A 13,160-nucleotide genomic window follows, 5' to 3' on the forward strand; every position below is an offset into this window, starting at 1 on the left:
TGCTTCCCTTGGCATATGGAGGTTTCCAGGCTAGGGGTCTAATTGGAGCTGTAGTTGCCGGCCTACACCAGAGCCACAGCAATGCAGGATCTGAGCCACATCTGTAACCTACACCCCAGCTCATGGCAACGCCGGATCATTAACCCACTGAGCAAGGGCAGGGATCAAACCCGCAACCTCATGGTTCCTAGTCAGATGCGTTTCTGCTGCGCCACAATGGGAACTCCAGTCACACAGTTTAATATCCGCACATTAGATGTGGATTTCTGGACCATGGACAGTGGATCTAACACAGCAGAAAATGTAAATCATGAACTTGGGGGAGAATATATTTGCTCAGAATGAAGTTTTCTTGAACAGCCTCCATCATTCTGCTTTTCAATGCATTTAACTGAGCTTTTGTCTTTGAAGATGAATTTCTAATTTTTCTTATTTCCTCTGTAGGTTTCTAATTCTTTTGTTTATTTTTTTTAACAGAATAAAATACATATATTTAAACACAGTTACATTCATACAGATTATTATATCATGGATCTTAAGAAACAGATTAAGTGACTCCCTCTGGAGAAGTGGAATAGAAAATATGCTGAGACAAATAGGAAATCTATACTTTATCCCATTTTGTATGGCTTTCATCTTTACTATTTAGTGTTATCTATTACATTCAATTTTTCCTTAAAAATTAGCATTATATTAAAATGTGTATATTATGCAACTAAAATTTATAAAGAAAGCCTTATATACCATTAAATATGTTATATAGCATAATAAAAAATAACTGGTAAGAATAACAAATAATATACCCTCTGAAAATAAGTAAAATATAAAATGCATAAATTGGTCAAAAAACAGTGTAACTATATAAATATGTCCTCACAATTTGTTACATCTTATTGATTCTTCAATATAGGCATTACACAATTCTAGGTGATGTGATAAATAAGACATTATAGACCTTACATTGTACCATGGAGAGGAATGGTTATTAATAATACAATTGTAGAACTGTATTATTTAATTGTACAGTTGCATTAATTATAATTATCATAAATTCTTTGATGGAGAGGAAATCAGCATAAGATATAAGAAGACTTCAGCATTTCAAGAATGATGTCAAATGACCCCCTTCATGGTGGATTATGCACTTACTTACTATGAGATATATTTCTTCTCCAGAGATTCCTTGTTTGTGTATCAATTGTAGATTTTTGGTTTGCAGTTATTCTGAAGTTTTGATATGAGTCTATATGTATACGAGATTGTTTTAAGTTGTTGTTCTCTTAATTGCAAGTTCATCTCCAGTGTCCTGCATTTGTACCCACCTCTTCTCATGATTCCTGATTTTGGTGGTGTAATTGTGCATGGATGATTTCGTATCTTTACTGTATATATACCTTTACTGGTGAGCCTTATCATTTGTGGAATTTTTGTTTCCTGTTGCTGTCTTGCCTTTTCTTCCTAGAGAAGTTCCTTTAGTATTTGTCGTAAGGCTGGTTTAGTGTTTGGGAATTCTTTCAGCTTTTACTTATCTGTGAAGGTTTTGATATCTCTTTCAAATCTAAATGAGAGCCTTGCTGGGTAGATTAATCTTGGAGGTTTTTTCCTTTCATCACGTGAAGTATATCATGCCACTCCCTTCTGGCTTGCAGAGTTTCTGCTGAAAAATCTGCTGATAACCTTATTGGGGTTCCCTTGTATGTTGTTTCTTTTCCCTAGCTACTTTCAAGATTTTGTCTTTAATTTTGGTCAGTTTGAGTAATATGTGTCTTGGTATATTCCTCCTTGGGTTTATTTTATATGGTACTCATTGTGCTTCCTGGATTTGAGTGAGTGGTTCCTTCCCCATGTTAGGGAAGTTTTCGGCTATTATCTCTTGGAATATTTTTTCTGTCCCCTTCTCTCTCTCTTCTTCTGGTACCCCTATAATATGGATGTTGTTGCGTTTCATGTTGTCCCAGAGTTCTCTGAGATTCTTATTTGTTTTCAGTCTTTTTTCTCATTTCTGTTCTGCATGCGTAATTTCCACTAATCTGTCCTCCACCTCACTTATTTGTTCTTCTGCCTCCTGTATTCTGCCGTCAGCTGCCTGTAGTGAATTTTTTTTAATTTTATTCTAGTGAATTTTTTATTTGTTATTGCATTTTGCATCCCTTCTTGTTTAAGTTTTATATCTTGTATCTCTTTGGTTAGTGTTTCCTGTAAGTTATCCGTCTTTGTCTCCAGTTTATTTCCAATGTCTTGCATCATCTTCAGCATCAACAATCTAAAGTCTTTTTCTTGGAGGCTGAGAATCTCCTGATCACTTAGCTGTTTTTCTGGGGTTTTTCCTTTCTCTCTCACCTGAGTTACAGTTCTCTGTCTTTTCATTTTTATAGGTTTTTGGTGTGATGACCTTTTTACAGATAATAGGGTCGTAGCCTCTCTTCTGGTGTCTACCCTCTTTGTGGCTGAAGTCAGTATGGGGGGCTTGCTGTAGGCTTCCTGATGGGAGGGACTGATGCCTGCCCACTGGTAGGTGGAGCTGATTCTAATCCTTCTGGTAGGTGGGGCTTAGTCTCTGGATGGGACTAGAGGCTGCTATGTGCCTGAGGGGTCTTTGGGTAGCCTGTTTACTGAGGGGCGGGGCTGTGATCCCACCTGGGTTGCTGTTTGCCCTGGGGCTTCTCAGCACTGACTGACAGTTGGGGCCAGATTTTCCCAAAATGGCCACCTCCAGAGAAAGGCACGCTGCTAAATATTCCCGACAGCTTTGCCTTCAATGTCCCTCCCTCACAACAAGTACCATTTACCCCTGTTTTCCCAAGATGTCCTCCAAGAACCGCAGTCAGGTTTGACCCAGATTCCCTTGGAGACCTCGCTCTGCCCTGGGATCCAGTGCACGAGAAAGTCCGTGTGCACCTTTTAAGAATGGGGTCTCTGTTTCCCCCAGTCCTGTGGAGCTCCTGCGCCCAAGCCCCACTGGCCTTCAATGCCAGATGCTCCAAGGGCTCTTTCTCCCAGTGCTGGATCCCCACACGTGAGGGTTTGATGTGGGGCTCAGAACTCTCACTCCTGTAGGTGAGTCTCTGTGAACCAGTTAGTTTCAGTCTGTGGAGCTTCCCACCTGGGAGGTATGGGGTTATTTATATCGTGAAATAGCCTCTCCTACCTCTCGATGTGGCCTCTTCTTTTTCTTCTGGAGTAGGGTATCTTTTTGAAGGTTTCCGGTCCATTTGGGTGGAGGTTGCTCAGTCTTTAGTTGTTAGTTTTGTTGTTTTTAGGAGAGAAGTTGAGTTCCAGTCCTTCTATTCTGCCATCTTAATCCTGTCTCCTCTAATTCCTTTCTAAAGTAATGTGCACCACTGTACATATCAGTTCTTAATTCCTTCAGTATTTTCATTATCTCCCTTTTGAACTCAGTGTCTGTTAGACTGCAGAGGTCTGTTTCATTGCTCCTTCACAGAAATTTTCCTTTTCTTTTAAATAGGAATGGTTCTTGTGCCTCTTCATTTTGCTTATATTCTTCTTTTTGTTGGTTTAGGGGAAACAATTATCTTCAGTAGTCTTGGAGGACTGTTGATATGTGGGAGCATCTCTGGGTAGCTTGTGAAGGCCATATCTGTATGTGTATATATATATATATGTGTGTGTGTGTGTGTGTGTTTTCTTTTGATGGGAGGGCTTCTTTTGGTTTCCATAATTTTTTTTCTCTTTCCTCAGTGTGTACAGGCTGTTATCCCCTTGATGGGGGTGTGCAGGTGTATAGCCTATGCATGCTTTCAAGGAGATGGGGGCAATGGGCAGGGCCTATAGCCAGTGTCCTGTTGCCAGGCCCCTGGCAGTGGGAAGGACCCGTGGGAAGGTGGGGGCACAGGCTACTCCTGGGTTCAGGGCCCTGGGCAGTGGCAGTGATCCTCAGGGAGGTGGGCAGCAACAACAGTGGGGTGTGTGCATGCGCAGGGGGTCAGGGCAATGACTGGTGCTCAGTTGCAGGGCCTTCCTCAGTGGCGACCCCTGAGGTGACTGGGGCCACAGGTGGTGCCTGATCATGGGAACTTTAGTGGTGGCAGGCTGTGCCCCAGATCAGGAGTCTGAAATGGCTGCAGGGGTTTGCACCCACCCCTATAGCCCACTCAAAAGGCGCCTGACAGCCTGAGCATGCACAGAGAAAGATATTCCTGTGGCAGTCCTGTCCTTCTCTCGCCCTTCCCAACAATTTACCTTGCTTCTCATGTGGGCCAGGCCTCTTCCCACACTTTTCCCCTGTTGTGCACAGCTCCCTGGTCCCCTCTGGCTGTCTTCATATAGCCAACCCTAGTCCTCTCCCCAGAACTGACCTCTGAAGTCTGAGTCTCAACTCCCAGCCACCCAAGTGTCTCACGTAGTGATGAAGCTTGTGGCTGTCTCTCTGCTTTGCCCTCCTCTGACCTGCTGCTTCACTTTTCTCCAAGGCGTTGAGGCTCCCCTCTATCCCAGCTAATCTCCTTGTCAATTAGGAGGCCTCCCGGGGTGAAGATTCTTTCCCTCTTTCACAGCTTCCTCAGGAATGCTGGTCTCTCCTGATTCTTTTCTTTCTCTTCTTTTTCATTTGTTATACCCAGATATGTGGAGGGTTTCTTGCTGTTTTTGGAGGTCTTAGGTTCTGCCAGCATTCAGTAGATGTTCTGTGCAAATCATTCTACATGTGAAATTTTTTTTTTTTTGATGTGTTTGTGGGAGAAGGCAAGTACCATATGTTAACTCCTCTGTCATCTTGATCCCCACCCCTGCCTAGTTTTAATAGGTTTATCTTTTGTTTTTTGCAAAGTTCTAGTGATCTGACTTATTCATTGTTTAGATGACTTTATATTTTTACATACCAATTATATACTTGTTTTATACATTTATACTTTTATATGCTTTCCTTCCATTCATTTTTTTTTTTTCTGAGCCAGGTGTTTATAAGTTTATTTTATTCTTTTAAAATTGAAATGAGTATATATAAAATTACACATTATTCTGAGTAGAGGTTTATTACATCATAATCTGTGACATATACTGTTTTATTATTTTGTAGAAATTTTATAATACTTCATTAAATGCAAGAATTACCTAATGATGAATTTTTAAATTTCAAAATGGGAGAGCCTTTTCATATTCTAACTTTGTTATGCTTTATTTTATTCAATTACAATCATATACTATATACTTTAGATTTGGATATATTGTTTTTTAATATATAGCATTAAAATGGTCATACAAGTGAATTATTTTTGAGAGATGTAGAATTTGATATATATTAATTATATTACCATATTGAATATGTTGCTTACATATTCTTTGTCCATGTTTATTTTCTATTGACATGATCTGTCTTGGACTAAAAAGAGTTAAGCATTTCATGTATTACATGTTTTTTTTCTCATATCTACTATAATGTCTGCCTTAGGGAGGTTGCTTCTGTGTCGTTTGGTGCAAAAACTATTCATAACCTTTCCATCTCCATTATAAATGTCACCTTTAATCTTAGTGCCCCTTTTGTCATCTTTGATGCTTTTAGGCTAGAATTCCACCTTGTTTTATATTAAGGTCGTTTTATAATAAGGTCTTTTTATTTTGTTCTGATATTTACAAAGTATTGTATTGTTCTAATGGCATCTTTTATAAATACATATTCATGTATTTTTTTTTTTTTTTGTCTTTTTGCCATTTCTTGGGCCACTCCCATGGCATATGGAGGTTCCCAGGCTAGGGGTTGAATCGGAACTGTAGCCACTGGCCTACACCAGAGCCACAGCAACGCGGGATCCGAGCCACGTCTTCGACCTACACCACAGCTCACTGCAACGCCGGATGGTTAACCCACTGAGCAAGGCCAGGGATCGAACCCACAACCTCGTGGTTCCTAGTCGGATTCGTTAACCACTGAGCCACAATGGCAACTCCCTATAAATACATATTCATATATCTTTGAAATTAAACCTTGCTTTCCTCCAGCATATGATCAGTTCTTATAAATATTCCTTATATGAAAAAACAGCATCATTAGAATTAGCTGCTACAATCATAAGTATCTGTTTCTCCTTCGATGCCCCCCTTTTTTATTCTTAAATTTTGAGACTATATTCTCAGACACCTATTTTTTTTTTTTTTTTTTTTTTTTAGGGCCATACCCATGCCATAGGTTTTGCAGCTGCCAGCCTATGCTCAAGCCATAGCAACGCAGGATCTGAGCTGCATCTGCAACCTACACGAGAGCTCATGGCAATGCCAGATCCTTAACCCACTAACTGAGGCCAGGGATTGAATCTTCATCCTCATGGATACTAGTCAGGTTTGTTACCACTGAGCCACGATAGGAACGACACCTAAAATTTTAAACTATGTTTTTCTGATGGAAATTATAATAATCTTTGCCTTAAAGTTTTGTCTAATGTTATAGCTAGCCCTATTCTTTGGAATAATATATTCACAGTATATCTTTTTCTCTTCATTTTCTCTTCATTTACTTACTTTTTTTTTTTTTTTTTTTTTTTAGGGCCACACCTGTGGCATTTGGAAGTTCCCAGGCTAGGGGCTGAATTGGAGCTGTAGCTGCCAGGCTACACCACAGCCACAGCAACATGGGATCCATGCTGCATCTGCAGCCTATACCACAGCTCATGGCAACACTCGATCCTTAACCAACTGAGAGGAGCCAGGGCTCAAACCTGCATCTTCATGGATACTAGTCAGCTTCATTACTGCTAAGCCACAATAGGAATTCCCTCTTCATTTACTTTCAAATTTTCCTTCTATTTAAAATATGCCTGCAGTTCCCATCGTGGCTCAGCAGAAACAATCTGACTAGTATCTATGAGGACGCAGGTTTGATCCTTGGCCTCTCTCAGTGGGTTAAGGATCCAGTGTTGCTGTGCACTATGGTCTAGGTCACAGATGTGGCTCGGATCCTGCATTGCTATGGCTGAGTTGTAGGCCAGTGGCTACAGTTCCAATTTGACCCCTAGCCTGGGAACCACCTATGTCACAGGTGTGGCCCTAAAAGACAAAAAACAAAACAAAACAAAAAAAAACCTAACTTTAAAATATGCCCCTTGTAGAGAATGTAGTTTAATTTTTTTCTTTGTTTACTTTTATCCAAACTTTGATCTTGGTCCTTTAATGTTGAGTTCACTTATACTACTCATATATGTGAATTTATTTCTGTCAACTAAATTTATGTATTCTATTTGTCCCATGTATTGGTTACTCTATTTTTCTTGGCTTATTTTGGATTGATTGAGTGCTTTTTAATCATTACATCCCTTCTTTTGAAATTTATATATACTGCTTCTATCTACTAGTGATTACTCTAAAACATAAAATAGGTTAACTCTTAACAAAATAAAAAATGAATTTTTCTACTGTACCCCTGGCCTATGCAAATAAGAACACCTTAATTTCATTTACTATCTTTGGAACTTATATCGGGAAATTGTCATGTATTTCAGTACTATTTTATAATTCTCATTAATACTTTAAAAATCAATGTAAATTGACATAGACTCAAGTTTTATCACTTTGCATTTTCATTCCTTCTTTCATTGCAAACCTTTTGTCATGGATCAGTTTTCTTTTTTTCTGAACAAGACTTTTTTTTTTAGTTATTCTTGAAGTATAAATCCTTTAGTATTTCCCTTAGCAAGATTATTCTGGTAGTAATAAATCTCATATTTTTTATCTGAAAATGTTTTTATTTTACTACCAGTCACCACCATATGCTGATAATAGCTTTGTTAAGGTATAACTGACATACAGCAGACTGTATTTAAATTATATGATAAATTTGATATATACATACAACTGTGAAACTCGCCATAATTAGGACAGTGTATCTAACAGCCTCAATAGTTTTTATTGTCTCTTTGTAATCCCTGCTCTCATTCCTCCTACACTTATATCAATGATTGATGTAATTTCTGCCACTGTGAATTAATTTAACTTATTATAATAGAACTTTGTATAAAAGATATATAACATACATTTTTAATACATATTCTTTCATCAAGCATTAAATGTTTTGAGATCCATCCACATTGTGGCATCCGTCAGGAGTCAGCCCATTGTATTTCTGTGTGGTATTCCATTGGGTATCCCATAATTTGTTTACCCAGTCTGCTGTGAATTTGGATTGTTTCCACTTTGGAGGCTATTACAAAAAAACTGTCTTCACTTTTATGTTTTGCTTTTTTTTTTTTTTTTTTTAAGGGCTGTACCTGTGGCACATGGAGGTACCTAGGCTAGGGGTCGAACCAGAGCTACAGTTTCTGGCCTACACCACAGCCATAGCAAGGCAGGATCCAAGCTGTGTCTGTGACCTACACCACAGCTCATGGCAACACCAGATCTTTAATCCACTGAGCGAGGCCGGGGATCAAACCTGCAGCCTCATGTTTTCCTAGTCAGATTTGTTTCTGCTGCACCACAACAGGAACTCCAGAGATGTTTTAACACAAAGAGCCAAGGAAAATGAAGAACATTTTTATAAATAAAAGAACAATATTTAGAAAACTGACCCTAATAAAATGGAGAGTAAATGGTTTACATGGCAAAGAAATTAAAATAGTTGTCATAGGAGTTCCCGTCATGGTGCAGTGGAAACAAATCTGACTAGGAAGCATGAGGTCGCGGGTTCAATCCCTGGACTCTCTCAGTGGGTTAAGGATCTGGCGTTGCCATGCGCTGTGGTGTAGGTCACAGATGCAGCTTGGATCCCGCACTGTTGTGGTGTAGGGCAGCAGCATAGCTCCGACTGGACCCCTAGCCTCGGAACCTCCATATGCCATGGTTGTGGCCCTAAAGAAAAAAAAAGAGAAAGAAAATGTCTGAGAACATAATAAACTTAGGGAATGAAGGACATCTAGATCAAGGAAGCTGAAAGATAGCCAAAAAAGATAAAGAGATCCAGACCAAGACACATTATAATCAAACTGTCAAAAAGAATTTTGAAAAAAGCAAGAGAAAAAGCTGCCAACCAAGAATACTAAATCCGGAAAACTTATGCTTTAAAAACGAGAGAGAAATATTTCCCCAGACAAACAAAAATCTTCTCACCTTATCATTACTAGAAATATTAAAGGGAGTTAAGTTGAAATAAAAGTACACTAAAAAATTCAAGACTTTGGACCTGAACACTGCAGGAATTTTGGAGAGGAATTATAGCTTAGAGTTTAAAAAATTTCCAGGCCATGGGCAGAAATAAAATCCAGTGGAAATAGAGGATAAGCTGGGTTTGCACGTGGGGTCCAAATTTTTACCACTCACAAAGTACAGAATCTCTAACACAGAAACTGAGAAAGTTGAGAAACTGTGAACCCTTAAGATGTAGGTAGAGAGAGATCAAGATAGCAGAATAGGAGATGGAGCTTACCTCCTTCTCCAAATCCATGAAAAATCCATGTGGAGTTTCCTGGTGGCTCAGAGGGTTAAGGATCTGCTGTTGTCACTGCTGTGGCAAGGGTCATGGCTGTGATGCAGGTTCACTTCCTGGCCCGGGAACTTCCACATGCTGTGAGCACAGTGGAAAAAAAATACGTGTGGAAAAATTCTCACAGAACATCTACTGAATGCTAGAAGATCTCATACAACCAAAGCTGCAAAACAGATGACCACATAACCAGGTCGGACAAATGGGAGATAAGAAGGAATTGGGATGGAACTTGCACTCCTGGGAGGGCACTGTGAAGAGGAAAGGTTCTCTTAACTCTGAGAACTTCCTTTGCTGGCTGGGAGATCAGCTGGGAGAGAAAGGGAGCTTCAGAGGCTCAGAGGAGAGTGCAGAAGTCAGACTGCAGCAGGCAGAACAGAGACCAGCACCGATGGTTCTGGCCACCACGCTGTAGCCTATCACATCTGGTGGTGCACATCGGGGCTGGGTTCTGAAACTCAGGCTTTGACAGACTGACCTTAGGAGAGGCCTAGGGTTGGCTGCATGGGACAGCCTGAAGGGCCTGAAGTGTGCCTGTGCAACTGGGAGTACGCACGGAAAGGTTCACCATAGAAGCCCCATTATTGATGCACATGAAGGGAGGGGCAGGACCTGCCTCAGCAGCCTCATTCTCAGCATGACCACAGTGGGGGCAGCTCTGCTTCTACAAGTGCTGGTGAATTACTCACATGTGGAGGTGGGGCTGAAATCTGAGCTGATCCCCAAGGGCCATGTGACTTTGGAAGGAGGGCTGAAATACAAGCAGTTGTCCCAGTGGTAGTGGAACTTCAGTTTTCTTCCACAGCCCATGGCTCTGTAAACTCAGGGTCTGCAAGACATTTGAGCATATTAGTGGTATTCTGGTGGCTGGGGCAGGTCCAGCCTTAGCAGTTTCAGGCTTTATGAGCATGCACAAGTGGAGGTGGGGCCAAGGTTCAGGTTAATTCGTAGCTCCTAAAGTGTGTCAAGGTGTGTGACTATAGCAGCCCCCATGCCTGACTTTGGGGGATCTGCACGGGCAGATCTGCACTGGTGGCTTGGTGAGCACAGTGTTTGAGGACCCCTCCATGTCTATGGTTGAGGTGGGGGCTGGGGGCAATAAAGACAACACTGTACCTTTGAGCCCACACAACAGGTGACAGGTGACACCACACAGTGCACTTCCCAGTGCACAGCTCCTCCAGAGTACTAGTCAGTGGCTCCTCTGGGGAGCACTCCAGTCCTACCTACCTCATGCTGTGGCTCAGAAATGGATCTGGGAGCTTCTACTCCAACAACTGGGGAGAAGATCCTGCCTCTGACAGGCCTAGGACAACCACAAAGCAAAGAGAAGCCCCCACTCAATATCCAGCGCAGGCTCTGGTCACCACAACACCAATCACACCCTTATCAAGGGGGATGATGGCCAGCCCACACTGAGGAAGGATGTGGCAGGCATCCATACTCAAAACAGCCCTTGCACCAAAAATATTAGACTCACACGTGCTATGCAGAGATGATCCCACACAAAAACAGCCCTTTGAGACCACAGTATGTAACTGTATCTTCAAAATTCATACAGAGAAATAGAAATAAAATGAAGAATAAGAGGAACCATTACCAATTAAAAGAACAAGATAATTCCCCTGAAAGAGCACATAATGAAACTTACCTCTCCAGTCTATTACTAGAGTCCAAGTTCAAAAAGAGGGTAATAAAAATGCTAAGGGAATTAAGAAAGGCTAGTGATAGAAATGCAGAGCACTGTGAAAAGGAACTAGAAAGTATAAAGAGCCAATCAAAATCAGAAAACTTACTTGCTGAGACAAAAGTCAAGTGGAAGATAATAAATAGCAAACTAAGTAATTCAGAAGAATGAATACATTCTGGAAGACAGAATAATGGAAATCACCTAAACAAAGGCAGACAGAAAGACAAATGAAAAAAAAAGTGAAAGCAATATATGAGAGCTATGGGATAATGTCAACCATGCCATTTATGCACAATAGGGATCCCTGAAGGAGGAGAAAGAGAAAAGGGAATTGAAAATATATTTGAAGAAATTATGGCTGAAAACTGCCCCAACCTGAAGAAGGAAAGAGATATCCAGGTACAGGAAGCACAGATAACAAGATAACCCAAATGGACCTATATCAAGATACATTATGATTAAAATGACAAAAGTTAAAGAGAGGGTTCAAAAGACAGCAAGAGAAAAAGTTAATTTTGAGGGAACTCTTATAAGGCTATCAGCAGATTTCTCTACAGAAACACTGCAGCTAGGAGGAAGTTGGCATGATACATTTATAGTCCTTAGGCTATTTACCCAGAAAGATTATCATTTAGAATAGGAGAGATAAAGAACTCAGACAAGCTAAAAGAATACAGCCATACTAAACTTATCCTAAGAGAAATATCGAAAGTTCTTAAGGAGTTCCTGTCACGGCGCAGTGGAAAGAATCCAACTAGGAACCATGAGGTTGTGGGTTCAATCCCTGTCCTTGCTCAGTGGGCTAAGGATCTGGCGTTGCTGTGAGCTGTGGTGTAGTTTGCAGACTTGGCTTGGATCTGGCATGACTCTGGCTGTGGCTTAAGCCAGAAGCTGTAGCTCTGATTAGACCCCTAGCCTGGGAACCTCCATATGCCATGGGTATGGCCCTAAAAAAAAAAAAAAAAAAAAAAAAAAGCAAGATCTATAGGAAAGAGAAAAATCACAAGTGGAAAGTAAATCACTTAAATAAGCCAGTACACAAATTAAAAAAAAAATGTCAAAGTGATGATACCTAAAATGAACTGCAAAGGGATAAAGATGAAGATGTAAAAGAGGACATCAGAATCATAAAATGTCAGGGAAGAGAGTAAGAAAACGTAGAATTTTTTTTTTGTTTTTAGAATGTGTTTGAGCCTATATGACTACCAGTCTAAAGCAAGTAGATATAGGAAGGTTAACACACTTGAAAAACAGGGTAATCACAAATGAAAAATATAGATTCATAAGAACACAAGCATAACAGAAAAGAAAACCATGAGATCACAGAAGAAAAAACGGAAAGGAAAAGAAAGGAACAAAAGACATTCAAAATCAACTAGAAAACAACGTTCAAAATGGCAATCTCAGCAGACTAAATGCTCCAATCAAAAGACATAGAATGTAAAAAAAGAAAAAAAAAATTTTTTTTTTTTTTTTGGTTGCACCCATGGCATGCAGGAGTTCCTAGGCCAGGGATCAAACCTGTGCCACAGCAGTGACAATGCAGGATCCTTAACTGCTAGGCCACCAGGGAACTCTAGTTAGTCTCTCCTTATCTGTCAACATAGAATAGTTGTTGTTGATAGTCCTCAAGATTCAACTCAAATCTTTCTTCTCATTATTATACACACTCCCTAGAGATTATCTCATTTACTTCCACAGTTTCATTTCACTTGTACTTTGATGCATCCCAAGAGATTTCTATTGCATTATCAATTCACCATCATAAATTCCAACCGTCCAGGATATTTCCCATTTAAATGTGTCACAGACATCTAACTTTCAACATATCCTCCTCCGAATATACTCATCTCCTGTGTTTACTCTCTGGGTGAACGACACTCATTCACTGGCTCTAAGTAGATTCCTTAGGTTACCTTCTTTTCCCATCTAACTCACATCCAAACTCATATCAGCCTAAATGCTAATAATTCTACTTTCTCAATATCTTTCACAACTGCTTTTTCTAATCATTGTTTTCTACCAAATTCCAATTATGTCACAGCA

At 40.2% G+C, this 13,160-nt stretch overlaps 1 protein-coding gene and 1 long non-coding RNA gene across 31 annotated transcripts in view; one reads left to right on the forward strand and one right to left on the reverse strand.

Moving 5' to 3' along the window:
* Positions 1-13,160, forward strand: part of LOC102163149 (uncharacterized) — a 127,443-nt gene that overhangs the window by 70,027 nt on the left and 44,256 nt on the right. For all 18 annotated transcript variants that reach the window (XR_014840621.1, XR_014840611.1, XR_014840622.1 and 15 more), the window contains one exon: positions 6,124-6,292. This is a non-coding gene — a long non-coding RNA (uncharacterized LOC102163149). The remainder of the gene's footprint in view (positions 1-6,123; positions 6,293-13,160) is intronic.
* Positions 1-13,160, reverse strand: part of ABCA16 (ATP binding cassette subfamily A member 16) — a 223,369-nt gene that overhangs the window by 60,830 nt on the left and 149,379 nt on the right. The window contains exons 27-28 of one of the 13 annotated variants that reach the window (XM_085017374.1): positions 10,114-10,253; positions 9,368-9,505 (exon numbers count right to left, since the gene is read on the reverse strand). The exons of 11 other annotated variants lie outside the window; for them this stretch is intronic. In XM_085017374.1, the coding sequence (XP_084873500.1) occupies positions 9,415-9,505; positions 10,114-10,253 (231 nt within the window). In that variant the 3' untranslated portion in view covers positions 9,368-9,414. Of the gene's footprint in view, positions 1-9,367; positions 9,506-10,113; positions 10,254-10,523; positions 10,731-13,160 lie in introns of those variants that run through there. One more of the 13 variants, XM_085017376.1, reaches the window with a different exon arrangement.

The sequence above is a fragment of the Sus scrofa genome, chromosome 3 (genome assembly GCF_054392235.1).
Source record: "Sus scrofa isolate SSC_HxYL_T2T_F1_AM1 chromosome 3, Sscrofa_HxYL_maternal_Yorkshire_Landrace_v2.0, whole genome shotgun sequence".
NCBI lineage: Eukaryota > Metazoa > Chordata > Mammalia > Artiodactyla > Suidae > Sus > Sus scrofa.